Source organism: Saccostrea echinata, unplaced genomic scaffold, assembly GCF_033153115.1.
Source record: "Saccostrea echinata isolate AGI-Se365-2 ecotype Australia unplaced genomic scaffold, CSIRO_AGI_Sech_v1 ptg000016l, whole genome shotgun sequence".
Classification (NCBI taxonomy): domain Eukaryota; kingdom Metazoa; phylum Mollusca; class Bivalvia; order Ostreida; family Ostreidae; genus Saccostrea; species Saccostrea echinata.
The window spans coordinates 15,174,110-15,201,956 of NW_026889765.1; the positions used below are offsets into that span (position 1 = coordinate 15,174,110).

Below are 27,847 nucleotides of genomic sequence, written 5' to 3' on the forward strand. Positions count from 1 at the left end.
GATACGAGATCCTTAGATGCATCAACTGACAGATTTGATGATCCTAGTCCTTATAGTAAACAAAATATCAACATTTTAATAAAATGTAATTTTTGGTCAACTTTGAAGTGATTTTGAGACCAGGGTGATGTCTTGTATAATTTTTAATCTACAACATATCCTCATCCTTTTGTGTAGGTTTGGTGATAATCTGCCCAGTGGTTCTTGAGAAGATTTTTTAGCAACCAGTACTTTTGTTTCTATTTTCCTAATTATCTCCCCTTGTTTAAGGGTCACAACCCTAGTTTTTGTATAAATGGGAGCCCTTGGGCCAAGGATACACTGTGACAAATTTGACAATAATTGGCCAAGGGGTTCTTGAGTTATGGCCCATATTCTAAAAAGTTTATGCACACCGCACAAATGGCCATAGCATTAGCTCTTTGAGCCTTTGGCTCAGAAGAGCTAAAAATCTACACTATCAAAGAAAGCTTCCACATAAGTATCAGCTTCTCTGGCCAAGTGATTCTGGTGAAGAAGAATTTTCCTCTATATTTCAATGTAAAACTTAAGATTCCCCATTGTGGCTGCACCCTACCCCTGAGGGTCATGATTTGAACATTTTAAAATCTACACTACCTCAGGATGCTTCCATATTAGTTTCAGCTTTTCTGGCCCACTGGTTCTAGAGAAAAGTTTCAAAGATTTTTCCTATATATTTCAAATGAAAATTTTGATTCCCCATTGTGGTCTCACCCTACACTCAGAGGCCATGATTTGAACATTTTAAAATCTACACTACCCCAAGATGCTTCCAAATAAAGTTCAGCTTTTCTGGCCCAGTGGTTCTTGAGAAGAAGATTTTTAAATATTTTTCCATTATATTTCAATGTAAAACTTTGATTCCCAATTATGGCCCCATCCTACCCCTAGGGGCCATGATTTGTACAATATAGAATTTACACTATCCCAGGAAGCTTCCTTATAAGTCTCTGCTTTTCTGGCCCCGTTTTAAGAAGATTTTTTATAGACCCCACACTATTTTTGTCTTTTCTTGATTATCTCCTCTTGTAAGGGGGTTTGGCCCTTCATTTTAACAATTTTAACTCCCCTTCATCCAAGTATGCTTTGTACCAACTTTGGTTAAAATTGGCCAAGTGGTTCTTGAGAAGAAGTTGAAAATGTGAAAAGTTAACAGAGGGATGGACAGATGGATGGACCATGGATAACAGGTGATCAGAAAAGCTGACTTGAGCTTTCAACTCAGCTGAGATAAAAATAGGTATAAATGGAAAAAATAGGCTAGTGGAAAATTGATAAACAGAAAAATACATCTTTGATTAATGTTTCATGTTTTGCTAATTCTAGTTCTAAGTAATGGTTATCGGATATAAACTAGGAAGCATAATTCCTTTACAAGGGTAAATAAAATTGTGAAAAACTTTTAATAAGAAACAGTACAATAACAAAGCAATTTATTTACTGACAACAGTTGCAAAGTTGACTGAAAATAATCTATGACTCCAGAATGTAATTGCAATGACTATCTTGTTCCTGTTGAAGCATCACCAATGCCATTCACTAGACGTTTGAAGATGTCCTAACCAGAAGAGAGTTCTATATATTTCTTTTCTATCATCTGGGCTCCAGAAATCATAAGGATATGTGTACTGGATTGAGGCACCTTTATCTTTCACTGAACATCCTTTCTGAATGAGGTCGATGTGGTCCTCTGTCAACTCCAGGTAGGTAAAAATAAGCTGAAAGAATGCAAGAGATACATGTAACTGAAATACAACAAAGGAGACTTGTAATCTACGAACATTTACAATGGCTATTTAAAGCTTTGAGCCATTTAGTGTATTTCCAGGGCTACTTTTAGAATACACATGCCAGAAATATCTGTATGTTTTCTCCAGCACTTATCTTTGTGTCAAGCAGTGACAATTTATTACTGTCTTCCTTGGAAGACGGTATACAGAGTTGAAGTATTTTACAGTCTTCGGACTATGCACTTCCTCTCTTTTGTGATTGGTAGAAATTGCATGATGAGAAAATTTTCAATTTTTTCATTGGTTGAAAAGCTGTTCAATGCAAGGGAGATAATTTTCTGATGATCTAATTTTCGTACGACTTAACAATTTTTCAAGATTTTCAATCATAAAAAAATTATGAAAAAACGAACAAGGAAATTGGCAGTAATTAATTTGAAATAACATGCTAGTTTTCTTTTTATAGCAATTACCAAAAAAACGTTTCTATATTTTCATTGTTAACAGAATTGATCTTTATTGCATGCAAGCTTTACAGCTTGTATGTATTTCTTTTTTTCTTTTGTTTTGCACTGTCTTTCTGCAGCACTCGGCACACCTGGGCCAATCTAGACGGAGTCAACCGAGGTTTGCCGAATGATCTCGGCAGCGGAGTCAAAGTTTACGGAAACAGCCGAGCATCTGTTAACCTTTCACTTGGTAGAGCTTATGTCAGAAAAAAAAAAACTACTAAAGAAATACAAAGCCAAGAAATTTTCAAGAATTATATGGCCTGATAGGTTTACATGTGGGTCACTTTACTGTTTAAGGTTGTTGCTAAAGACGGTAAGCTTTTTGAAAAAGCTTTACTTGTTACAAAGTTTAGAAGCAGCTGCCAGGTCTTCCCACAATGCAAATGGCTATGCCAAGTGATCTGAATTGTAAATTCTCAAATGCACAATATCACACAATATACAATGCAATACAAATGTACAATGGGTCAATATCCCATCAGCAATGTTATCAATGTCAAATCAATACACTTACATTCAAATTAACAAATTCCAAAACAGTATGTCAAACTTGGTTTTTCATCTAGGCCAGGCAAGTGACAATCTAGAGAATGTTTTTTTTTTTAGAACATGCTCCTGATTAAGTTTAATTGTGAATGTCATGCCACAAAGAATTTTTTATGCTTAAAAAAGAAATCTGACATTGAGTCCAAAACATTAATTAGGATTTTTTCTCAAAATTTAGTATTTTTGCCCCTGAGATCATGTTTCAATGCATATGGTAAATAGCTGACCTTTAATTAAAGATGACATTAATTTTCATGTGCATTTAAACAAAGCCTCCTTGCAAATTTGAAAGAATATGATATGGGCAAAAAAAAAAACCAAAACAAAACAAAAGAAATTTGATAATCTAACTCTTGAAAAAATGGATATTTTTCAATGTTGAGTCACCCCCCCCCCCCCCTCCCCCAAAACCAAACAAAAAAATTTTAATGTCAATTTTTTGAACCCCCCTCCCCCAATCAAACAAGACACCACGAAGTTCTCCATATTGCTCCTTTACAAACTTATCACCTGTACTCTTGTGGATACAGACCTTTGTTCTCAGGCATATGATTCCTAGTATGCCTGGGTAGAAGACTGAATTGGCAACTTCAAGTAGAATTCTCCTCCATGCTGACCCAAAATGTGTTCAGGCAAACTATGAATGCTGAAATCTTTAGAATTGGATCCTTCTTCTTCACAGGAAGTGCTGGCCTGTACAATATAATTTATTAATCATTACTCATAGCTGTGTTTGTCAGTTACATTTTGTAACACATTTGTAGCAAAGATATAATTTGTCTATTAGATTTTTAGACAAATAGCAGAAAATTTCAATAAGATAGAATTCTGATAGAAAATGTTAGATTTGGATCTACACGTATCATGTGTATCTTGAAAGCTTTTATGGTTGTCTTTGCATGCCCATAATTTTTTTCCTTCCATGTTTAGAAATGTTAGATAAAAAACAGATTCTGGATATTTCTGCCTAATTGACGGGTGTTATATAATTTGATTTAGGAGTTAAAAATGGACCTTAAATTAACTCATGCTTTTCTTTATCAAATCTGTGTGTACCTCATCTGACATCCTCAACAAAGTTATCAATTGTGGTCCAGGACACTCTTCAAAGCGAAGGTCTGGGGCACTAACCACATCTTGCTTTCCAATCTTCATCTGTGTAGTCTTTGATTTTCCAAGTCTGAAAATTGTTAAAAATAAATGCTGACAAAAGATTGTGGCCCATGGTCACTGCAGCTCACCTGATAATGTAAATGTATTAGCCCCATTCAACTTGCTTCTTATCCACAAATTCAGGTGGACTACTAAACACTTAAAGATATTTTAAACCAATGCATGTGACAGTCATTTTTAAACTCAACTAATTAAAAATAATTAATGATTGTTCTTAATTTTGGGTATGCTATATCTTTGTTTACAGCAATCATATCAAAATTAACCTTCAAGTTATTCTTTTACCTATAATTGACACTTTTTTGCTTATTATGCCCCTGTAATCGAAGATTCAGGGGCATATAGTTTTTGCCCTGTCCGTCCATCTGTCTGTTTGTCCGCAAAAACTTTAACCTTGCCCATAACTTTTGATTGGTTGAAGCTATGGCTTTCATATTTCACACGTGTATTCCTTGTGACAAGACCTTTCTTTGGGTACCATAAAATTTCACATTTTGACATTGACCTTGGAGTTTGACCCACTTTTGCAAAATTTTCTCAGACTTTAACCTTGGCCATAATTTTTGAATAGTTGAGACTAGGGCTTTCAAACTTCACATGTGTATACCTTGTGACAAGACCTTCCTTCAGATACCAACAACTTTGACCCTTTGACCTTAGATTTTGACCTACTTTTGATAAACTTTAACCTTGGCTATAACTTTTGAACGGTTAGTGCTACAGCTTTCATACTTAACATGTGTAATCCTTGTAATAAGACCTTCCTTTGGATACCACAAAACCTTGACACTTTGACCTTGACCTTGGAGTTTGACCTACTTTTGAAAAACTTTAACCTTGGTCATAACTTTTGAACGGTTAGTGCTAGGGCTTTCATACTTCACATATATAATCCTTGCGACAAGGCCTTCCTTTGGATACCAACAACATTGACCCTTTGACCTTGGAGTTTGACCTACTCTTGGAAAACTTTAACCTTGGTCATTACTTTTGAATAATTGGTGCTAGTGCTTTCATATGTAATCCTTGTGACAAGATCTTACTTTGGATATCAACAACTTTGATCCTTTGACCTTGGAATTTGACCTACTTTTGAAAGACTTTAACCTTGGCCATAACTTTTGAACGATTTGTGCTACCACTTTCATATTTTACATGTGTATTTCTTGTGAGAAGGCCTTTCCTTGTGACTGCTCGATCATGTAATTTGCAGCATGGGCAGTACGTGCCACACGGTTTCAGGTGTGCATTAAAATTGGATAGGACTACATTAAAAAATAACGAACACTGAAACCTAATTTTATTTCTTTTATGGAAGTAATTCAATTAGTTCACGAACTTTATGATCACCCCTCGTTTGTAAAAATTGCTCATCAAATTGCATCTCCTTGAGAGACTTTTTACTCAAAGTTGTAAAAGTTTTGGTGCTATATAAAGCAAATGAGCTGTGACCTTACAGTTAATTGTTAAATGAAACTATAAAAGAGGTCAATACTGGTTGACAAGATAATTGATTGGTAACAATTCAGCACAATGTGAAGCAATCCATGCCTCAAAACACACAGTGTGATGTACAGTTATCCAAACAAAGGAAATACATTTTTTGCTTAAAATTTATTCAGTGGTGCAATGTTGGAACAATATATCTTTGGCTTGGGTTGCTTTTTTGATAGTCCATAGTACATACACAGGCACTTGTTTCGGTAATAAATTTTTAACCCATAGTATAATAATAACACAAGGTATCCAACTCCGAATTACACGGAGTACCCCCTTCCCCCAGAATCGCACTCATTTACACTTTCAGAGGAAATACACTGACAAACTGTTTATACCTATGTTTTCAACGATAATTTATCTATACAACCATATATGGCATGCTTGTCTTTATTTTCCTTAGTCTCCGTAAACAGCGTCAAAACTCTGCTCGTCGAGTGGAAAAGTCGAATTCAACCATGAAATGGTATGTGCTAATCCCGCACAGAGATTTTGATTGGCTAAAAATCTGTTTCTAAAATTACATCGGATAAACATCTTAATGTTTTCAGGGAAAATCAGACGTAAACAAGTTCTATTTACTCATGCAATATTTAAACACTGGAATTGAATTTTTAAACCCAGTCATTTTTTAATTTTGTTCTCTGTGTGGGATTAGCACAACCCATTTCATGGTTGAATTCGACCTTTTCACTCGACGAGCAGAGTTTTTACGCTGTTTACGGAGACTAAAGAAAATAAAGACAAGCATGCCATATATGGTTGTATAGATAAATTATTGTAGAAAACATAGGTATAAACAGTTTGTCAGTGTATTTCCTCTGAAAGTGTAAATGAGTGCGATTCTGGGGGAAGGGGGTACTCCGTGTAATTCGGAGTTGGATACCTTGTGTTATTATTATACTATGGGTTAAAAAAATTATTACCGAAACAAGTGCCTGTGAGTACATAATATGAATAGTCAAATACTTGAAACTATTTATCTATTTCTTACAAAAAAAAATTTTGTGAAAAACTGCATATAAATATCTTAAGGCCATTCCAAATTTTTTCTTTGTTTAGCATCCACCCTAAATTCGAAAACCTATCTTTCTATCCGGGAAAAACACACAAACCAAAAGGGAAGAAACACAACATTTTAAAAACAATTTCAGAATTTGTCATCATCATTTGAAAATTCTCCTCGCATTGCAATTAAGTTCAACTACTACTTCATTGAAATAAAAAAAAAATGATACACCACTAAACAAAAAGAGAGACACTTATCCCCAAATAGTAAATTGTGTTTCAAGGATTTGTATTTGTTGATTTTAATTTGTATTTTGTTTTTAAATTCATAATCTCAAAACCAATCTGTCCGCAGACCCTAAACATTGAAAAAACTTGGAATGGCCTAATCAAGCTATTCTGAATAGCTTCAAGAGATTATGCTGGACCTGGTCAAGAACAGGTAAATAAAAGAAATTCATATTTCACAATCACTGTGTGACAGCATTTTTACCTTAACTTCAACTTACTGAGGTAACAGAAAGAAAATACGCAGAAAATCCATGACGAGCTGTATATACGCAATCTCTGGGACAGGACCATCGCCTCGTGCTACCACAAACCTTCCTAGACTGGACAAGTAGTCCTGAACTTTTAGATGCAACACATTTAATAGTCTGCAAAATGAATTTAAGATAGTTCATACATGGTGCATAATCGACATATTGCAAATAATGTCAATTTTTTTCACAAGGGACAAGTTAATTTTTGGGATAAAAAGAATTGTCGGGTAGACTTTACTTTACCGGTCCCCAGATCCGCAAGATCCGCGTGCTCATTGCAATATGACGTAAGATTTACGTCACTCAACTGATTAGGGTTGATTTTGCACATTTTTTCGACTGGTTAGGGTTAGTCTTGCACCCACCTGAAAAATTAGGGTTAGTCCTTGCATAAGTTTTCGACTGAATAGGGTTAGTCTCGCACATGGGTTAGTCTAGCATGGTTTAGCATTCGCCTTGGAGATGTGGGTTAGTCCTCGCATACCATCCGAGAGATTAGGGTCAGTGTCTTGTTCTTTTAGATTATTAAGATATTCAGTTGCATCTGTATTTTTTGCAAGATCTTTATTCAGCTTCAACGACATCTCGTTGGTTTGTTTACATGAAAAAAATGGCTAAGTACGAAAGAAACGGCACTAAGCATGCGCCACATGTGCTTCGTTCACAATTATTTTTTGTCTCCTTTTCACTGAATAAATAATATTTATTACTTTTTTTTCAGAGAACGAGGTTAAAAACTTCGTTTAAAAACGAAGTTTTAAACTAAACTTTTAACCGTAGAATTCGATTTTGGGGTCAAAAAGGCTTAAAACCTCATATTTTTAATTTTTTTTGATCGCTCACACGATCTCATATATACTGAAGTCGCCTACGGCGACACTATAATTTAGCACGTTTTTCTGGGGACCGGTAAAGTAAAGTCGTTCCGAATTGTCCATATATAGGTGCATGTGACTTCAACCAATGTAAATGTAAACGTTTGTGTATCTTATTATTCTTTTTTATAGGCTCTATTCTAGTTGAAACAAACTTGTCGAGCTGTAAACAATTAAAACTTACCGTTTCTCTTTCTCGCCAAAATTAGTTTGTTTTTCAAGCTTTGTCAAGTCTTCCCACAATTTCTGACGATTTTCATTAATATACTGTAAAATATTCCATAACATTTTGTCGCGGCATGTGCCTCTTCAAATTGTCATGTGGTATAGATAATTTGAAATGATCTCTCAAAAATTTTTCCAGTGTTAACAAGCATCCTGAAACCTGTGTTATTCCTCGTGAATTATGTGTCAAGCCTGATTTTTTGGCAAGCTCTTCAAGCCGAAGGAGAGGAATAGCAGATTCTCTGTAATGGATTCCTAACTTATTTAAATCTACCTGAGTCCACTTTGAAACGTCTCTATGCACTTCAGTAATATATTTATTTTCCTTCAAATTTTGAGTAGATGTATCTGAAGACGACGGGCTACAAATGCCCTCTTCAGATAATGACATCATCTTCATGCAACATTAATCAGGTAAAACCAACAAGTGAACAACTACCTTGATAAAATTTCCGCCAAATTTCTTAGTTACTTAGACTCTTTGAATGTCTCCATTTAGTATATTACACTCAAACATCTTATTGATTAAGATTATACGGGATTTTTTTTTCTTTATTCGACAAACCTCGGTAGATTCCGATTACTAGTACAAATAATCCGAGAAATTCCGATGGGATGTATTGCTTGATTTCGACGGATGCATCATTGTATGATCGGATGAGCAAGACTTCTAATTTCCAAAGTACTATTGTTTTAAAAGGCAGAAAGATTTTTAATATAAAGAGAAACTGAAAGACACATCTATCTGATAATTGTAAGTATTTGTTTTGTGTCTGTGCAAACAGTGAGACTTTGCAATATTGGCCTTGTGCCACAAATAAACATGAATACCTACAAACAAAAAGAAAATACTCAATAAAACGATTAAAAAACCATGTAACATCTTAAATTTGGGTACTAACATGTAAGAAGCATTGAATTTAAGCCGGTATCTTTACAATTTTACTTCCAATTCGGTATATTCATTTTGAAAAACGAAAGAAAGTTGGCCGCCATTTTGTAGGGGCAGGCGATAAATCTAGTACTCAGACTTTACGATACAGAACTCTCCCGGAAGAATATTTTTTTAGCTCCACTAGTCAGACTAGAAGACCTTATGCGATAGTCAGGTGTCTGTCGGTCGTTCGTCTGCCTGTTTGTCTTTTTGTTACCTTTTTTTTTTTAAATGCTACTCCTGCTACAGTCTTGGTTATATAAATTGTAGCTGCAAGCGATCTGTAGCTTACTGGTCTGGAAAAATTTGGGTTGGACAAGAGTTACAGTGCCATCCATTGAAAAAAGTGTATATTTATTGCGCACAAAAAATATGCTGATCCTCGATTTATTTCTATGTATATTAAACAGGTCCGGCACAATCTCTTGATTTAGCTATATAGCTTGATTTAGCTATATAGCTTTATTAAGCTATTCAGAATAGATTGATTTAGCTATTTTATCACACATTTTTCTTAAATGTGTTATTTTCTCAGCATGCTCAAAAAGTCGCACTTTGGTGCAGTGATAATATTAAACCTTGAACTCTTCTGAAAATCATGAAAATAGTGCATGTAAAAACCACTCATCAAATTGCGTCTCCTAAAGAGACTTTGTACTCAAAGTTCTAAATGTTTCTGGGCCATATAAAGCAATTGATACAGTTACTTCTTCATTGAAAGTATAAAAGAGGCCAATTGTGGTCAACAAGATAATTGATTGGTAATAATTCAGTACAATGAGAAGCAATCATACTTATATATATCCACGCCTCAACGCACACAAGGTGGTGTACAGTTACTCAAGCAATGGAATTCATCTTTTGCATAAAAGTATTCAAATGCTGCGATGGTAGAACTATCTTTGATTTCGGTTGTTGTTTTGATAGCCCATAGTACATATATGAATATAGTCAAATACTTACGACTTTTTGTCTATTTCTTACAAAAAACATTTTTCTGAAAAACTGCACATAATCAGCTTTATCAAGATATTTTGAATAACTTGATAAAGCTATATAGCTTTTTTAAGCTATATAGCTAAATCAAGAGATTGTGCTGGACCTGTTAAACTGCCATCTCAAAATATATTACTAACCATGTGTTGCTAACCTATTATTTCACTTTTCATATGCCCGTCTGAAGACAGGACATATTATGTTATGGCATTGATGTCCATCCATCTGTCTGTCTGTTAGTTTTTTGTGTCCGTCTCATAACTTAAATACTATGAGGCCTAGAATTCTCAAACTTTGTCAGCATAGTAAACGTAATTTCTTTTGAGACATTTATGCATATGGAAATTACATTAACCTAGAAAATGAGTCTAAAACATTGAAGAAATTCTGTGCATCGATAATAAAGATATCAACATGATCGATGAAAAAACGAAATCCTGGACAGTTTGAAGTACTAGATTTACTGCTTTCCCCAACTGTGTTTTAATTCTTTCTGTCGAAATTTTTACATTTTTAGCTTGTCTTTATCTGTTCTTTACGTTTTCTACCTAATTCTCAGTCTGTCAATATATTTTATGTCCCCCTTCAAAGAAGGGAGGGCATATTGCTTTCCTGCTGTCTGTCGCTCCACCAACAGTTTCCATTCATTTTCTTCACACAGGTTACACATACTGAAAGGAAATTTAATATACCAGTCTATTATAAGAATATCTAGGTCAAGTTTTGTTTTGGGTACGATCAAACAATTTTTGAGTCATGTCCCTTGGACATGGAAAAATTCCAATTATTTGCAGTTTCCGTTCATTTTCTTCGCAGAGGTTGCACATAGTGAAAGGAAATTTGGTATACAAATTTATCATAAGAATATCTAGGTCAAGTTCTGTTTTGGGTATAATCAAGCAATTTTTGACAGAGTTATGCCCCTTGGGCTTTGGGGGGGGGGGGGGGGGGGGGGCTAAGTGTTTCACAAACATCTCTTGTTTTTCTAGAGAGGTACAGAATTGTCTGCAGCTATAAAACTTGGTACACTAATGTCAATTTTTTGATTTCAATGAACAGGGTTGCCATGGTTCATATAAATAGAAATTTTTGCAAAATTCTTTCAAAACCCTGTATATCCTACAGTTTTTGTACAATTTAATTTAAACTGAGTACACAAGTAGACTACACTAAGAAACATAATTCTTTACATTGCAATGACAGTGATTTTTTTGGGGGTCAAAATGCCACCGATATTCGGCTGTTTCCCCTCACAAAAATTAGCTATTTTTTCCCAGTTATTAGTGTATTTTTCCCAATTTCAAATATACAAAAATTATGTTTTAATTTTGAACAAAAGTCACTAAATTTGCTGACAGAGTAAATTATATACGTTTTTATTCTTCAAATCCATGCATATGCAGCCGATTTTTTTAATGAATGTGTAAAACAATGCAGATATCCATATAAGCAGATAAGTAGCTTATAAAAATCCTAAATGATTTGGTAAGTAGTTCCCAGATACAAGTCATATTGCATGTTGACATAATGATTTTGGTTTGACCGCCATTATTACAAAGAGGGTCAGGCTAATATCAGGAAATAGACAACACATAGGGTTTCACTAAAATCGGGAAAAACAAACAGTAAAGACTGTAAACTTGGGGTCTAAACTTGATTATTAATATAAGACAGTTTACTAGATTATGAGTCTAAATGCTGGTTATTTTTTTTTTTTATGAAATTAGTCAAAGCAATTCCAAGAAAATAGAAGCTACAAGATGTGACTAATATAGGCCAAGTTCACATTCAATAAAATATTGATGTTAATTTTTTTAAATTATTATTTTATGGATTTAAATCAAATTCGAAGTTAAAATCAAACAAAAACTGTTGTTACTTAGTTTGATTATTTTATGTATTTTAAGCATTCTAATTTACCATAAATGATTTTTCCCAATTTGAGGAAAATGTCGCTAATTTTTCCCAATTCAAAAGGAGGGGGTGTTGGTTTAAAAAACAAAAAAAAAATCACTGAATGAGTGGGGTTGCCATTGTTATCAAAAATGGGACTTTCGGTGAAATTCTTTTAAAATACTACTCCTTGTACACTTTTGTTCCAGTTTCAGTGAACTTTACAGTGTACGTACTGTCAAACCTCATGATCTCAAACTCGAGGGGACCAAGAAAAAAACTTTGAGATATCTGCATGAGGATTCGAGATATAGAGCCTGAGAGTAAAATACTAAAAGAATAAGTAGTTGGGACTTTCAAATCACCTTGACATATCCAGGTATTCAAGATATCAGTGTTCGAGATACTGAAGTTTAACCATTTTTAGCTCACCTGAGCCAAAGGCTCAAGTGAGCTTTTCTGATCAAAATTTGTCCGTTGTCTGTCGTCATTGGCGTTGTCGTCGTCGTGGTTGGCGTAAACTTTTCACAATTTCAACTTCTTCTCCAGAACTACTGGGCCAATTTCAACCAAACTTCGCACAGAGTATCCTTGGGTGAAGGGGATTCAAATTTGTTCAAATGAAGGGCTACGCCCTCTTTCAAGGGGAGATAATTAGGAATTAGTGAAAAAATAATGGCATCATTTAAAAATCTTCTTCTCAAGAACCACTGGGCCTGGAAAGATGAAACTTATGTGGAAACATCCTCAGGTAGTGTAGATTCAAGTTTGTTCAAATCATGACCCCCGGGGGTAGGGTGGGTCCACAATGGGGGATCCAAGTTTTACATAGAACTATATAGTAAAATATCTTTAAAAATCTTCTTCTTAAGAACAGTAAAGCCAAGATTGGTCATATTTATATGGAAGCATCCTCAGGTAGTGTAGATTCAAGTTTGTTCAAATCATGACCCCCGGGGGTAGGGTGGGGCCACAATGGGGGATCCAAGTTTTACATAGAAATATATAGGAAAATATCTTTAAAAATCTTCTTCTTAAGAACAGCAAAGCCATGATTGGTCATATTTTTATGGAAGCATCCTCAGGTAGTGAAGATTCAAGTTTGTTCAAATCATAACCCCGGGGGTAGGGTGGGGCCACAATGGGGGATCCAAATTTTACATAGAAATATATAGGAAAATATCTCTAAAAATCTTCTTCTTAAAAACAGTAAAGCCATGATTGGTCATATTTATATGGAAGCATCCTCAGGTAGTGAAGATTCAAGTTTGTTCAAATCATGACCCCCGGGGGTAGGTTGGGGCCACAATGGGGGATCAAAGTTTTACATAGAAATAAATAGGAAAATATCTCTAAAAATCTTCTTCTTAAAAACAGTAAAGCCATGATTGGTCATATTTATATGGAAGCTTCCTCAGATAGTGAAGATTCAAATTTGTTCAAATCATAACCCCCAGGGGTAGGATGAGGCCACAATGAGGGATCCAAGTTTTACATAGATATATATAGGAAAATATATCTCTAAAATCTTCTTCTTAAAAACAGTAAAGCCATGATTGGTCATATTTATATGGAAGCATCCTCAGATAGTGAAGCTTCAAGTTTGTTCAAATCATGATTCCCGGGGGTAGGGTGGGGCCACAATGGGGGATCAAAGTTTTACATAGAAATATATAGGAAAATATCTCTAAAAATCTTCTTCTTAAAAACAGTAAAGCCATGATTGGTCATATTTATATGGAAGCATCCTCAGGTAGTGAAGATTCAAATTTGTTCAAATCATAACCCCCAGGGGTAGGATGGGGCCACAATGAGGGATCCAAGTTTTACATAGAAATATATAGGAAAATATCTCTAAAAATCTTCTTCTTAAAAACAGCAAAGCCATGATTGGTCATATTTATATGGAAGCATCCTCAGGTAGTGAAGATTCAAGTTTGTTCAAATCATGAACCCCGGGGGTAGGTTGGGGCCACAATGGGGGATCAAAGTTTTACATAGAAATATATAGGAAAATATCTCTAAAAATCTTCTTCTTAAAAACAGTAAAGCCATGATTGGTCATATTTATATGGAAGCATCCTCAGATAGCGAAGATTCAAGTTTGTTCAAATCATTACCCCGGGGATAGGTTGGGGCCACAATGGGTGATCAAAGTTTACAGAGGAATATATACTGTAGATTCCTAAATATACGCGAGGAATTAATTATCGCGTAATTACGCGAGAAGAACCACTCGCGAAATAAAATTACTCGCTTTTATTTTTATGGTGCTGAAATCAATGTAAAATCCCTTGATCAACCGTCCACTCGCGAATTATTGTTCTCGCGATTTGACGTGAAAGAGCCATTTCGCGATAATAAGTACTCGCGAAAAATAAGGAATCTACAGTAGGAAAAAGTCTTTTTCTCAAGAACAGAAAAGCCATGATTAGTCAAATTGATATGGAGGCATCTTTGGGTAGTGTAGAATGAAATTTGTTCAAATGAGGGCCCCCGGGGGTAGGGTGGGGCCACAATGGGGGATCAAATTTTTACAAATGAATATATGGGAAAAAAATCTGCTGCTCAAGAACAACAAAGCCATTTGTTATATTGATATGAAAGCATCATCAGGTAGTTTAAAATTCAACACCCCCCCCCCCCCCCTCCCTGTAAACTTTTCACTACTGTACTGATTTTTGCTTTTTTTCCTAGCCAATGTGCTCAGGTGAGCGATGTGGCCCATGGGCCTCTTGTTTTTTTATCATATGAACGTTGTAGCCATGGTTACTAAAAATTCTTACAAACTACTTTTCTTACAGTTTTGATCTGATTCCAGTGCAACTTTTCATGTAATTAGACTATACTCGGACACATAACTCTGTTTTTCATTTTTTTATTTCGATGATGACCTGCTAACTAAAAATGAAAATTTCAAAGAGTTTCAAAATGCTACTCCTCCTACAGTTTTGGTCTGATTTCAATAAAACTTGGTACACAAGTAGACTCACTAAGACACATAATCCTGTATATCATTTATTTTAATTTTAACAGTGTTGTCATGGTAACTAAAATTAGAAATTTCTATGAATTCTTTTAGAAGTCTACTTCCACTACAATTTTTGTCCAATTGCAATTGACACAAAAAGAGATTAACCAAGAATCATTATTCATTGCTGTTGCCATACCTTCAAGTCCAAGTCTACTTTTTTCTGCCTTAATTAAGTAAAAACCACTAGAGCTACAGTGTCATCAGAGACTTCTGGTTCACACTGCAGAACAGAATTATTTTTACTTTCAGGTGCATTATTTTTTTTTTCTTAAATTAAATAAGTACATATCAACATGATCAATAATCATGACAATGTTACATGTACCATATTGATCAGGTTGGGACCAATTGCCAAAATGGGATAAAAGTCCAAATGGAATATAAATTGACAGTGCAAAAAATGAAGAAAAAAAATTATGATTAACTATAATTATTTTAAATGTGCATTACAATACAAAGAGAGCAACAACTTAATAATCAAGGAGTTATTTCTATTCGTATTTATTATATTAACAGCAAAACATTTTTTCTTCCATTTTTTGCACTGTATATTTATATCCCATTTTGGATAATTATCATGTATCCCAAATGGTCTATAATGGGCTATATATAATATCCCATTTGGTGATTGTTCCCAACCTGCTAAGGAATTCCTGATTCCCGGCTGTTTAAGTTTGCCCCTGTAATTGAAGATTCAGGGCATGTAGGTTTTGCTCTCTCCATTCTTCTGTTTGTCTGCAAAAACTGCTTAACCTTAATTATTTCACTTGTGTATTCCTTGTGACAAAACCTTTAAGTACCAATATATTTGACCTTTTGACCTCGAAGTTTGACCCAATTTTGCAAAATTTTACCAAACTTTAACCTTGGCTATAACTTTTGAACAGCTGGTGCTAGGACTTTAATACTTCACAGGTGTATTCCTTGTGATGAGACCTTTCCTTGGGTACAGATATTTTTGACTGTTTGAGCTTGACCTTCGATTTGACCCACTTTTTAAAAACTTTAACCTTGGCCATAAGTTTTGAGTGAGTGGAGCTAGGGCTTTCACATTATACATGAGTATTCCTTGTGAGAAGACCTTCACTTGGATACCAACAATTTTGACCTTGACTTTGGAGTTTAACCGACTTTTGAAAAAAAATTAACCTTGGCCGTAAATTTTGAATGGTTAGTGCTGGGCCTTAATTCATATTTCACATGTGTATTCATTGTGACAATACCCTCCTTTGGATTCCTACAATTTTGACCTTGACCTTGGAGATTGACCCACTTTTGAAAAATTTAAACCTTGGCAAATAACCTTTAAACAGTTTGTGCTAGGACTTTCATGTTTATATGTGTATTCCTTGTGACAAGACTTTTCCTTGGGGTCCAACAATTTTAACTTACATTGGAGTTTGACTTACTATTGAAAAAGTTAAACCTTGGCCATAACTTTTTAATATTTGGTGCTAGAGCTTTCATATTTCACATTTATATTTCTTATGATAAGACCTTGTATTTGGTACCAATAGTTTTGTCTTTGGAGTACCAATATATTTGTTCTTTGGAGTCTGACTTGCATTTGAGGGATTTTAACCTTCACCTTGAGTTGTCATACAGGGGCATCAGTGTTTCATAAACACACCTCGTTTCTTGATATTCTTCACTTCATACTTTTCAGCATATTTGCTTTGTTGATTATTATTTCTGTATTACATAAATATTTTAACAATGTTACATGTATTGGGTAAATATATATATATGTCATCTATCCAAAAGTGGTAAATCTATAAATACAAATAGTACATTTACTTGCTTAAAAATGTTGGTCTGCCTATTTGGGTCCTTAAATATGGTCATACCTGACATTGTATGAAATATAGATGTATCAATTCAATACATTTGTAGCAAAATTTAACATGCCTAAGAAGTACATGTATGAGGCCATTCTGTTCAGCAGTGTGATATAAAATATCAAAAAGAAATCTCAATCAGAGGCAGGTGTGAGTCAGCAGTGGTAGATTTACTGCCTCTCGTTTCTAAGTCTAGGGTATACTTAACTCGATCATAATTTTTCCAGCTTCCAGTTCATGAGAGGTGTTGACATAAGAGCAACTCAGTAAGAAGAGGCTGGTAGAGAGGAAAATAAAAAAGCTAGTGGAGAGGACAGAAGAAAGGCTGGTGGAGAGGATAGAAAAGAGGCTTTTGGAGAGGATAGAGGAGAATTTGTTGGATAGGATAGAAAATAAGGTAGTAGAGAGGAGAAGATAGTAGACAGGCTGGTGACCCTTCAAATGCAGTCCATCCCTGTTGAGAACTTATATATTGCTGAATCTTTCCTGGAAGCATGGATGATTGGTGTCCATTGAGTGACTATCCATGTGGCTTTTGCCATGATAATTGTGATGGCTATAAATGTGTTGGTTGTGACAAATGTGAAGATTGGTTTCACCAAAATTGTGAGGGATTGTCCAATGCTGCTTTCAATTACTTAAAGAACTGCACACTGCCCTACATTTGTTCTAGATGTTGTGAGAATAATTTTGGGGTCTTTGACTATGATAAGTCTCTGGGCAGATTAGAATTTGCTATTCAATCTGGGTGTTTTGAGATGGGGGTTAGGATGGAGACAATTTTTATGCGTAGAGAACCTAAACGGTTGCTACCAAAACAAGCTTTTAGATTTGAACATTCAATGAGTATAGATCATCTGGCCTCTGATTTGGTAGGAAAATCAGATTTTGTGCCTGTTTTAGTCAGGGGAAACGGGAATTGTTTGTTTAATGCTTTGTCAATTGCTATTCAGGGCAATGAAAAACTTGCATCAGAGATAAGGGTCAGGACTTGTCTTGAGATGTTTTATCATAAAGACTTCTACATAAACAGTCACAAGCGGGATAGAATGGCATTGGTATCTCCTCCATATGAGGAAGCAGTTGGGAACTGTGCACAAAATTTCAAGTTTTCAAGTGCATGGACAATTCATGCTGCTGCTACTGTAATATCGAGGTGCATCAAGTCTTTATACCCACCAGTTCACGGTCTCCTTGACCCATCAGTTTCAATTTTAAACTGTGAATTCCGACCACGTGCTCTACAGAGCAAGCACACCATAAATATTTTATGGTGCAGCATGATACAAGACAAGAGTGGTAACTGTTTGACCAATCATTTTGTTCCCCTATTGCCCCCTGCTCCAATGAATGTAATTGATATCGATCTTTCACCATCATCTTTTGAGGAACTTGCATCCCTGGAGAATTCATCTTCAAACAATCCGCCATTGTCTCCTTCCAGAACGTCTGGCTTAGACCACCCTTATAGTAAATCCCCAAAGTACCTTTCATTGAACAATTCAGATCAAGAGTGTGACCAAAAGCAGCCACCACTGTCCTCAACTAAATCTTCCTCTTCAGACCTTCATTATGGAAAAGCGAAAACACGATTCTCTAGAGCTACAATTGAAACTGATAATCTTCCAAAAAAAAAAAAACAAAATCGGTCCAGTGACATTTTTTCTATGAAAATCGAGGCAATTGGTCGTGTTGACAACTCATTTTTTGATGCTGTATGTTTACTAGACATGTTCAAATCTTTCCCTGTATCTAAAGCACTTCCATCAATTCCTCCTGGTTTAAAAAACAATGTATATTTTATCATTAAAAATACTGCAAACATAGACAGTAACAAAAGAATTTCATTTCCTGATGACTGTGGAACTTGGAGCAAAGGGAGTGCACCAAAAACTTATTTCCTTCAACAAGAATCTGGGGAATACAGAAACATTGTTTTAAGAAATGAAATGTTCCATTTTCAAAAAAGAAGTAAAGGCAAATGCATTTACATCTTAATGGAACCGCAACCAGATCCTTCAAAAATTGTGACACTATCTCGCTATTATGCTGCTCTTAAATTGGATCCAACTTACAGAAGACGTATTTCACGGATGAATTCAAGCAGTGTTTTTGTAGTCGAATATTTGGGCTTGTTTCCTGGAATGGCCCCTCATGGAAATTCCAAACGCAAACAGGCATATGTGCATGCTCCTTATGATGTCATGGAAGAAATGCCAGACTTCTTAGAAGAAAATTAAAAAAAACCTGATGTCTTTATTGGTGACTGTTGTGAACTGAATTTGACCTTGTGGTACTTGTAGTCTAAGACAGGTTTTTGACAAAAAACATTATGTGGAAAAAAAAGAAGACATCATGGAATGAGTTCTGGTATGTTTTAAATGGTTGTAATGTGTCTGAGAATAAATGTTAAAAAGAAAAGATGGAAATTGTCATTTTCATTCAATGTTTTGCTGTATTAAGTGTGATTTTCTCATCTTATCTTAACTGTCATGGTAGCTCAGTCAGTAGAGTGCTCGCTCCATGATCGGAAGGTAGTGTGTTCAAATCACGGCCATGACTGACCTAAGTTGATGAAAAATAGGTAGCGGCTGTTCCTTCACCAAGCGCTAGGCACTTTGAAGTGAAAGTTGCGGGTCTTTCGAATGAGACCTTAAAAACCGAGGCCCCGTGTCATGTTAGGCGTTGGCACAATGAAGAGTGCCGAGTAAAGGTTTAAATTTGAAGCCCTTCACTGGTATATGGTGACGTCTCTATATGAGTGAAAAATTCTTGAACAACATACAATCAACCAATCTCATCTTATCTTTTTTGTTTTCAGTAGCATTTCTAAATACTGTTCTACAATGATATTTTATTATGCTTTGTATTATACAAACTTTTTTTTGAAATCATACTTTTGTGCACTTGGGTAAGACTTTAGAGAAATAAATCCAGATAAGAGTGCAACTTTTTGTTTGCAGTAATTATACACTTTTTTAATAGGTGGCACTGTAGCTCTTTATATATATATATATATATATATATATATATATATATATATATATATATATATATATACATGTATATATATATATTGGACAGTATAAATAGAAATTTTTGTGAAATTCTTTCAAAACCCTATTTGTCCTACAGTTTTAGTTTAAATTAAACTCAGCACACAAGTGGTCTACACTAAGATACAAAATTCTTTATATGTGGTGAGTGGGGTTGCCATTGTTGTCAAAAATAGGAATTTCTGTGAAATTCTTTCAAAATGCTACTCCTTCTACACTTTTGGTCCCATTTCAGTGAATTTAAACAAATACCTAATTCTTTTTATCAGTTTTTGATCTTGATGAACAATGTTGCCATGGTTACTAAAACTCTTTCAAAAAGCTACTTTTTCTACAGTTTTGATTCTATTACAGCTTTTTACGAAAGTAGACTATGCTCTGACACATAACTCTGTTTTTGATTTTTAGATTTCGATGAATAGTGTTGACATGCTTACTAATAATAAAAATTTCAAAAAGTATCAAAAGCTATTCCTCCTACAGTTTGTTTTTATTTTTTAATCAAAGTTTGGTCATGGTAATTAAAAATAGAAATTTCTATGAATTCTTTCAAAAGGCTACTTCTACTACGGTTTTTGTCCAATTGCAATTGACACAGAGACTAAACCCAGAATCATTATTTTATTTATTGCTGTTGCCATACCTTAAGTCCAAATGCTACTTTTCTCTATCTTTATTAAGTAAAAACCAGTAGAGCTATGTACAGTGTTATCAGAGACTTCAGGTTCACATTGCAGAACAAAATCATTTTTTTTTAATTTCAGGTACATTAAATTTTTCAAATTGATAAGTACATATATATCAACAATGTTACATGTACCATATTGATCAGGTTGGGACCAATTGCCAAAATGGGATAATAGTCCATATGGGTTATAAATTGACAATGAAAGAAATGAAGTAAAAAAAAATAATTATATTAATAACTATAACTATCATAAAAGTGCATTACAATACATGTACATAGGAAGCAACAGCTTAATAACTATGGAAGTTTTTCTATAACCTTAATGTGCAGCAGGTTTACAATTTTAATAGCAAAATATTTTTTTCTATTTTTTGCACTGTAGAAAGTCCCATTTTGGATATATTATCACATATCCCAAATGGTCTATATAATATCCTGTTTGGTGACTGTTCCCAACCTCCTAAGGAATTCCTGATTCCCAGCTGTTTAGAAAGGCATTTTTATGGTCCTGTAATTGAAGGTTCAGGGCATGTAGTTTTTGCTCTGTCCATCCGTCTGTCTGCAAAAACTGCATAACCTTGCCCATAACTTTTGATTGGTGTGAGCTATGGCTTTCATATTTCACTTTTGTATTCATTGTGACAAGACCTTTAAGTTCCAATATAATTGACCTCTTGACCTTGGGGTTTGATTCAATTTTGCTGTCTTTATAAAATTTTATCTGATTTGATCATATGGTCTTACTAAGATACCAACAACATTTTAGCGGTCTAATTTAAAAAAAAAAATAAATTCAAAAGGTACATGTATATGATGTATTCTGGGAAAATTTAGTTCAATCATAGCTTTTTTACAAGGCTGTGCAGTTTTTAAAGCAGAAGTTTTCTAATGTGGTTTTTTTTTTCGCGAAAGGAATTATTATGGAATTAACCTTACGATCTGGAGTAAAAATTCAAAAATGTTAAAAGATTGTGCAAATTCTATGCAGCTGTTCACTGCAGTACAAACACCGTTTGTGTACATGTGAATGACCAGGGCCCATGTTAATGTGGAGTAAAAATAGGTCAATTTTTGAATTGATTTCATCATATCTCGGGAAGTGTATGGGATTTCAGATTGAACTTTGGTAGTGCATGTAATGTAGATTGTTTATATGTGAACAGATATAAATAGAAAGTAAAATATTAGATCATTTGACCGAAAGTATTTTATTGGCAAAATTGGGTACCCTATGTAAGGAGTTCCATACCTTTATTTTTGTTTAACACCTCAAAAGTCGGATAAAAGCGATCTTAAAGCCTGTTTGCTAGGGCTTTCATGTTTCACATGTGTGGTTCTTGTGACAAGACCTTCTCACTGCTTCCTCATAGGGGTCCAACAATTTTGACGTTCGAGTTTGACCTACTTTTGAAAAACTGAAACCTTTGCCATAACTTTTGAACATTAGGAGCTTATAATTAGGGCTGTCATATTTCACATGTATATTTCTTATGACAGACCTTGCATTTGGGTACCAATAGTTCTGTCTTTGTCCTTGGAGATTGACTTACTTTTGAAAAACTTTAAAGCTTGGCCATTGAGTTTTTAATGGTTGGTCAGGGCTTTCATATTTCACAGGTGTATTCCTTGCGACAAGACCTTTCTTCGGGTACTGATATTTTTTATCTCTTGACCTTGGAATTTGACTTGCATATGAGCAGGGATGGGGTAATCGTAATCGAGTAATCGTAATCGATTGTAATGAGTACTTTTTTTCAAGTAATTGACAGTAATCTGTAATCGAAAAGATTTTCAATTACTTGTAATCGTAATTTAATCGATTTACAGCTAAAATTTTCAGTGTAGTTATAATTACTTTTTCGATTACTTTCGATTATTTTATGCTTAAATGGATGTTATTTTGGAGAAGTATTTCCAGTCAGTCACACATGAATATCAAATATAAACCACCTAGTGATATGTTTTGATTTCCTAACATTTATTATCATAAGTTTAATAATGTTCTCAATAAAATTTGCATTATAGACCTACTGGTCTAGTATGAAATAATTCAGAAGTGTATTTCAACCATTTAATAATAAAATATACAGATTTTTTGTGTGCATTTTACATTTGACCCAGTGTCCTTTTTCATATTTCAGATGTTGAAAAACTTGGTCTTGTAATAGAAAATTATAAATAGCAAAAACAGATTTAAGTGCTGTATTAAATATAAATAATTTGGTAAATAAACTACGTTGTACTCAAAAAAAAGAAGAAGATGGAAATACTTCATATCTGAAAATGTTTAAACTACTTCAAACTTGTATTTAAGTAACTTTAAAATTTGCAAAATCATTCTCATGTTTTCATTCAAAATTGTAAGGTTGCTTTTATAACAGTGAGAGGTTATAAGTGTCTGTAAGAGAGATTAGTGTGTCACTGTGTTTGTAATTGGCTAATTAATTGACTGAGACATCCCTGATTTGCAGATATTGAGGTGTAAACTGTGAACTACCTAGTGTTTAACTTTTATAATTCATAGTTCCATTGAAGACAAACAATATTATTAAAACAATTTAAAAGCTCTCAAAACACTTATTTTAACACAGAATGAAATTGTGCTATTAGTTTAATTACTTAAAAACACATTTAATTTACATGTTTATTACTAAGAGTTCTAATTTACTTATTTTTTTGAAAAAGACACGTACAGGAATGTTTAATGTGTACTGTCAACATATACGGGCAGCCCAAATACATGTACTTCTAATGAAGTAATTCACAATAAAATATTAAATAATTTTTGATACAATTCAATAAATATGGAGGGACAGATCCAAGGTTAAAAGGAATAATTAATTCCTTGGCATATTTTATTGTAGGAATCATGTCTACACTTTCCATGGTAGAGAATCCCTCCTTTGGGCATTTAGTGAGAATGTTAGCCAGAATAAAACCATAAAAGAATCTGCACTGAAACTGTAGGAACACATTCAAACTTCAGTAGATAACATCAACATTTACCATTTAAATATTGCTTTGATATTTGAAGGGATAAAAACTTGGAAGTAATCGATATATTAATCTATTACATCTTCCAAAGTAATCGACTACAATGGATTACAGGACAAAAATGAGTGTAATCGATTAACAATCGATTACACAAAATTCCTATAAGTAATTGATTATTAATCGATAACATTTTTCAGTAATCGTGCCCATCCCTGCATTTGAGGAACTTTAATTTCACCTTGAGCTGCCATACAGGAGCATCAGTGTTTCACAAACACATCTTGTTTATTGATATTCTTCATATGAAGAGAATTGCTTCATACTTTTCAGGAATTGTTTATTATTATTCTCGTATTACATAAATATTTTAACAATGTTACATGTACATGTACCTTGCAACTGTACAGTACATATGTCATCTTCCAAAAGTGGTAAATCTAAAAATACCAATAGTAATTGCTTTAAAATGTTGATTTGTTTATTTGAGTCCTTAAATATGTTCATTCTTGACATTGCATGAAAAGATGTATCAATTCAATACATGTGTAGCAAAATTTAACATGCCTAAGACGAACATGTATGAGGCTATTCTGTTCAGCAATATGATATAAAATACATGTATCAAAAGGAAATCTCAATCAGAGGCAGGTGTGAGACAGTAGAAGTAGATTTACTGCCTTCAATTTTAAAGTCTGAGGTTTACTAAACTCGATCTAATTTTTTTTCAGCTTCCAGTTCAGGAGAGGTGTTGACATAAGAGCAACCCAGTTAGAAGAGGCTGGCAGAGAGGAAAATAAAAAAGCTAGTGGAGAGGACAGAAGAAAGGCTGGTGGAGAAAATAGAAAAGAGGCTTTTGGAGAGGATAGAAGAGAACCTGGTGGAGAGGATAGAAAATAAGCTGGTAGAGAGAATAGTAGAGAGGAGAGGATTGTAGAGAGGCAAGTGAAGAGGATAGTAGACAGGCTGGTGAAGACCATTCAAATGGTGTCCATTCTTGTTGAGTACTTGTCAATGATTCTTTCCTGGAAGCATGAATGATTTCTGTCCAAAAGGTGACTATCCATGTGGCTTTTGCCATGATAATTGTGATGGCTATAAATGTGTTGGTTGTGACAAATGTGAAGATTGGTTTCACCAAAATTGTGAGGGATTGTCCAATGCTGCTTTCAATTACTTAAAGAACTGCACACTGCCCTACATTTGTTCTAGGTGTTGTGAGAACATTTCGGGGTTTTTTGATTATGATAAGTCTCTGGGCAGATTAGAATTTGCTATTCAATCTGGGTGTTTTGAGATGGGGGCTAGGATGGAGACAATATTTATGCGTAGAGAACCTAAACGGTTGCTACCAAAACAAGCTTTTAGATTTGAACATTCAATGAGTATAGATCATCTGGCCTCTGATTTGGTAGGAAAATCAGATTTTGTGCCTGTTTTAGTCAGGGGAAACGGGAATTGTTTGTTTAATGCTTTGTCAATTGCTATTCAGGGCAATGAAAAACTTGCATCAGAGATAAGGGTCAGGACTTGTCTTGAGATGTTTTATCATAAAGACTTCTACATAAACAGTCACAAGCGGGATAGAATGGCATTGGTATCTCCTCCATATGAGGAAGCAGTTGGGAACTGTGCACAAAATTTCAAGTTTTCAAGTGCATGGACAATTCATGCTGCTGCTACTGTAATATCGAGGTGCATCAAGTCTTTATACCCACCAGTTCACGGTCTCCTTGACCCATCAGTTTCAATTTTAAACTGTGAATTCCGACCACGTGCTCTACAGAGCAAGCACACCATAAATATTTTATGGTGCAGCATGATACAAGACAAGAGTGGTAACTGTTTGACCAATCATTTTGTTCCCCTATTGCCCCCTGCTCCAATGAATGTAATTGATATCGATCTTTCACCATCATCTTTTGAGGAACTTGCATCCCTGGAGAATTCATCTTCAAACAATCCGCCATTGTCTCCTTCCAGAACGTCTGGCTTAGACCACCCTTATAGTAAATCCCCAAAGTACCTTTCATTGAACAATTCAGATCAAGAGTGTGACCAAAAGCAGCCACCACTGTCCTCAACTAAATCTTCCTCTTCAGACCTTCATTATGGAAAAGCGAAACGGCAATTCTCTAAAACTACAATTGAAACTGATAATCTTCCACCCTCGAACAACACCAATCAAACCTGCGAACAAAATCGGTCCAGTAATATTTCTTTGAAAATTGAGGCAATTGGTCGTGTTGACAACTCATTTTTTGATGCTGAATGTTTACTAAACATTTTCAAAACTTTCCCTGTGTCAGAAGCACTTCCATCAATTCCTCCTGGTTTAAAAAACAATGTATATTTTATCATTAAAAATACTGCAAACATAGTAGGTGACAAAAAATGTTCTTTTCCTGATGATTGTGGAACTTGGAGCAAAGGGAGTGCACCAAAAACTTATTTCCTTCGACGAGAATCTGGGGAATACAGAAACATTATTTTAAGAAATAAAATGTTCCACTTAAATACAAGAAGTAAAGGCAAATCCATTTACATCTTAATGGAACCGCAACCAGATCCTTCAAAAATTTTGACACTATGTCGCTATTACACAGCACTTAAATTGGATCCAACTTACAGAAGACGTATTTCGTGGATGAATTCAAGCAGTGTTTTTGTAGTCGAATATTTGGGCATGTTTCCTGGGCTGGCCCCTCATGGAAATTCCAAACGTAAACAGGCATATGTGCGTGCTCCTTATGATGTCAGTCATGTCATGGAAGAAATGCCAGACTTCTTAGAAGACATTTAAAATAATCATGTCTGGTGACCATTATGAATTGAATATGACCTTGTGGCATTTGTAATATAGGATGGGTTCATGACAAAAAAGAAGACATCTTGGAATGAGTTTAGATATATTATTCATGGTTGTTATATGTCCTAGTATAATTGTTAAAAAAGAAAAGGTGACAATTGTCACTTCCATACAAAGTTTGCGGTATTAAATGTGATTTTAATTCGCATCGTCTTATCTTTACTAGTATTCAATAGCATTGCTAAATATTGGCCATAGCTTTACATTTATATTAGTTTTATTATTGGATTTTTACGAGAAGCGCTGACTTTTACAGTCGACGGCTTACGTTTACACTAGGACAATATACGGAAGCTCTTTTGCGATATAAATACTTAGCTGAACAATTAATTTTGTTTGTATGTTGTTTAACGTCCCTCTCGAGAATTTTTCACTCGTATGGAGACGCCACCACTTGCCGGTGGAGAGCTGCAAATGTTGTCCTATACTCGGCACTTACGGCCATTGAGCAGTGAGGGATCTTTTTCGTGCCAGCACCTACTGCAACACGGGACCTCGGTTTATACGGTCTCATCCGAAGGACCGGTCTCCACGTCCCACAGTGGGATTCGAACCCGCGACGTAAGGATCAACTCCTTACTCCGCCACTCTATAGCAGACGCTCTAACCACTGCGCCACGCGGGCGACGAACAATTAATTAAAGGTAATAATGGGCGGTTTCAAAGCACATACTAGTATGACGTTGTCTAGGAAGGGAACTGCAACCACCCTATCCTCAACCCCTCCCTTTCCACCTTGACCAACTCAGGACTGTCAAGTTTTCGTTCGATTTTTTCTTCCTTATTTAATTTCTTCAGCAAAGTGGATTGAAAGGAGATACTACCTCTCACGAATAACATATTTTAAGTTATGTTATTCTGCCTCCCATCTTACCTTGTGTTGATTGTGTATAGGTAAATCATGTAAGTGCCCCTAACACAATACCTATAACCACTGTTAATGTTTTCTTATTTTTTAACAATTCCGTACATTACATAGGTTTAAATATCAAAGTAAGCCGTCGACTGTAAAAGTTAGCGCTTCTGGGTCCATTAGTAGTAGTATACAAACATCCTTTTATGCATACAAATACATGTAGCTCGGATCTTTGGAACACTATCCGGATCTTACACCCCAAAATTAGACTCCTTAAAGCTGAGCATGAGTAGTAAATGGAAGAGAGTTGTCTTTGTCTGCCATATTTTTATCCTCTAGACTTTACTTCTTAAGCCCCTTTATAAGCCTCAGCCTAGTTCACGGTTAAATGTATTTTACATTACAGAATTCACCTTTAAGGTAGTCCGATCCTCAGGTTCTGAAAATCAGCTTTTTAGTAATTGAAAATGCTCTCAAAAATATCTGATTTCACATAGTAACGTGAATTTACCCGTGGTATTTCATCAAAGTTCATCATTATAGTAATCATATTAAATAGGGAA

At 34.8% G+C, this 27,847-nt stretch overlaps 2 protein-coding genes across 5 annotated transcripts; one reads left to right on the forward strand and one right to left on the reverse strand.

The window, feature by feature from the left end:
* Positions 1 to 1,405: 1,405 nt before the first annotated feature.
* LOC133188497 (uncharacterized) lies at positions 1,406 to 8,549 on the reverse strand. 3 transcript variants are annotated; one of them, XM_061323949.1, is made up of 5 exons: positions 8,089 to 8,549; positions 6,997 to 7,143; positions 3,866 to 3,989; positions 3,342 to 3,502; positions 1,406 to 1,711 (listed from the first exon to the last, which is right to left on the reverse strand). In XM_061323949.1, exons 1-4 carry the CDS (start codon positions 8,190 to 8,192, stop codon positions 3,365 to 3,367), a joined length of 513 nt encoding a protein of 170 aa, XP_061179933.1. In that variant the 5' UTR covers positions 8,193 to 8,549; the 3' UTR covers positions 1,406 to 1,711; positions 3,342 to 3,364. The 3 variants fall into 3 exon arrangements, with proteins under 3 accessions (XP_061179933.1, XP_061179934.1, XP_061179932.1); XM_061323950.1 differs by having other exon boundaries at positions 1,406 to 1,718; XM_061323948.1 differs by having other exon boundaries at positions 1,406 to 1,739.
* Positions 8,550 to 8,739: 190 nt separating this feature from the next.
* On the forward strand, positions 8,740 to 26,574 carry LOC133188496 (uncharacterized). 2 transcript variants are annotated; one of them, XM_061323946.1, is made up of 2 exons: positions 8,740 to 8,883; positions 24,291 to 26,574. In XM_061323946.1, exon 2 carries the CDS (start codon positions 24,593 to 24,595, stop codon positions 26,360 to 26,362), a length of 1,770 nt encoding a protein of 589 aa, XP_061179930.1. In that variant the 5' UTR covers positions 8,740 to 8,883; positions 24,291 to 24,592; the 3' UTR covers positions 26,363 to 26,574. The 2 variants fall into 2 exon arrangements, with proteins under 2 accessions (XP_061179930.1, XP_061179931.1); XM_061323947.1 differs by lacking the exon at positions 24,291 to 26,574 and adding an exon at positions 17,052 to 19,239.
* The last annotated feature ends 1,273 nt before the right edge of the window (positions 26,575 to 27,847 follow it).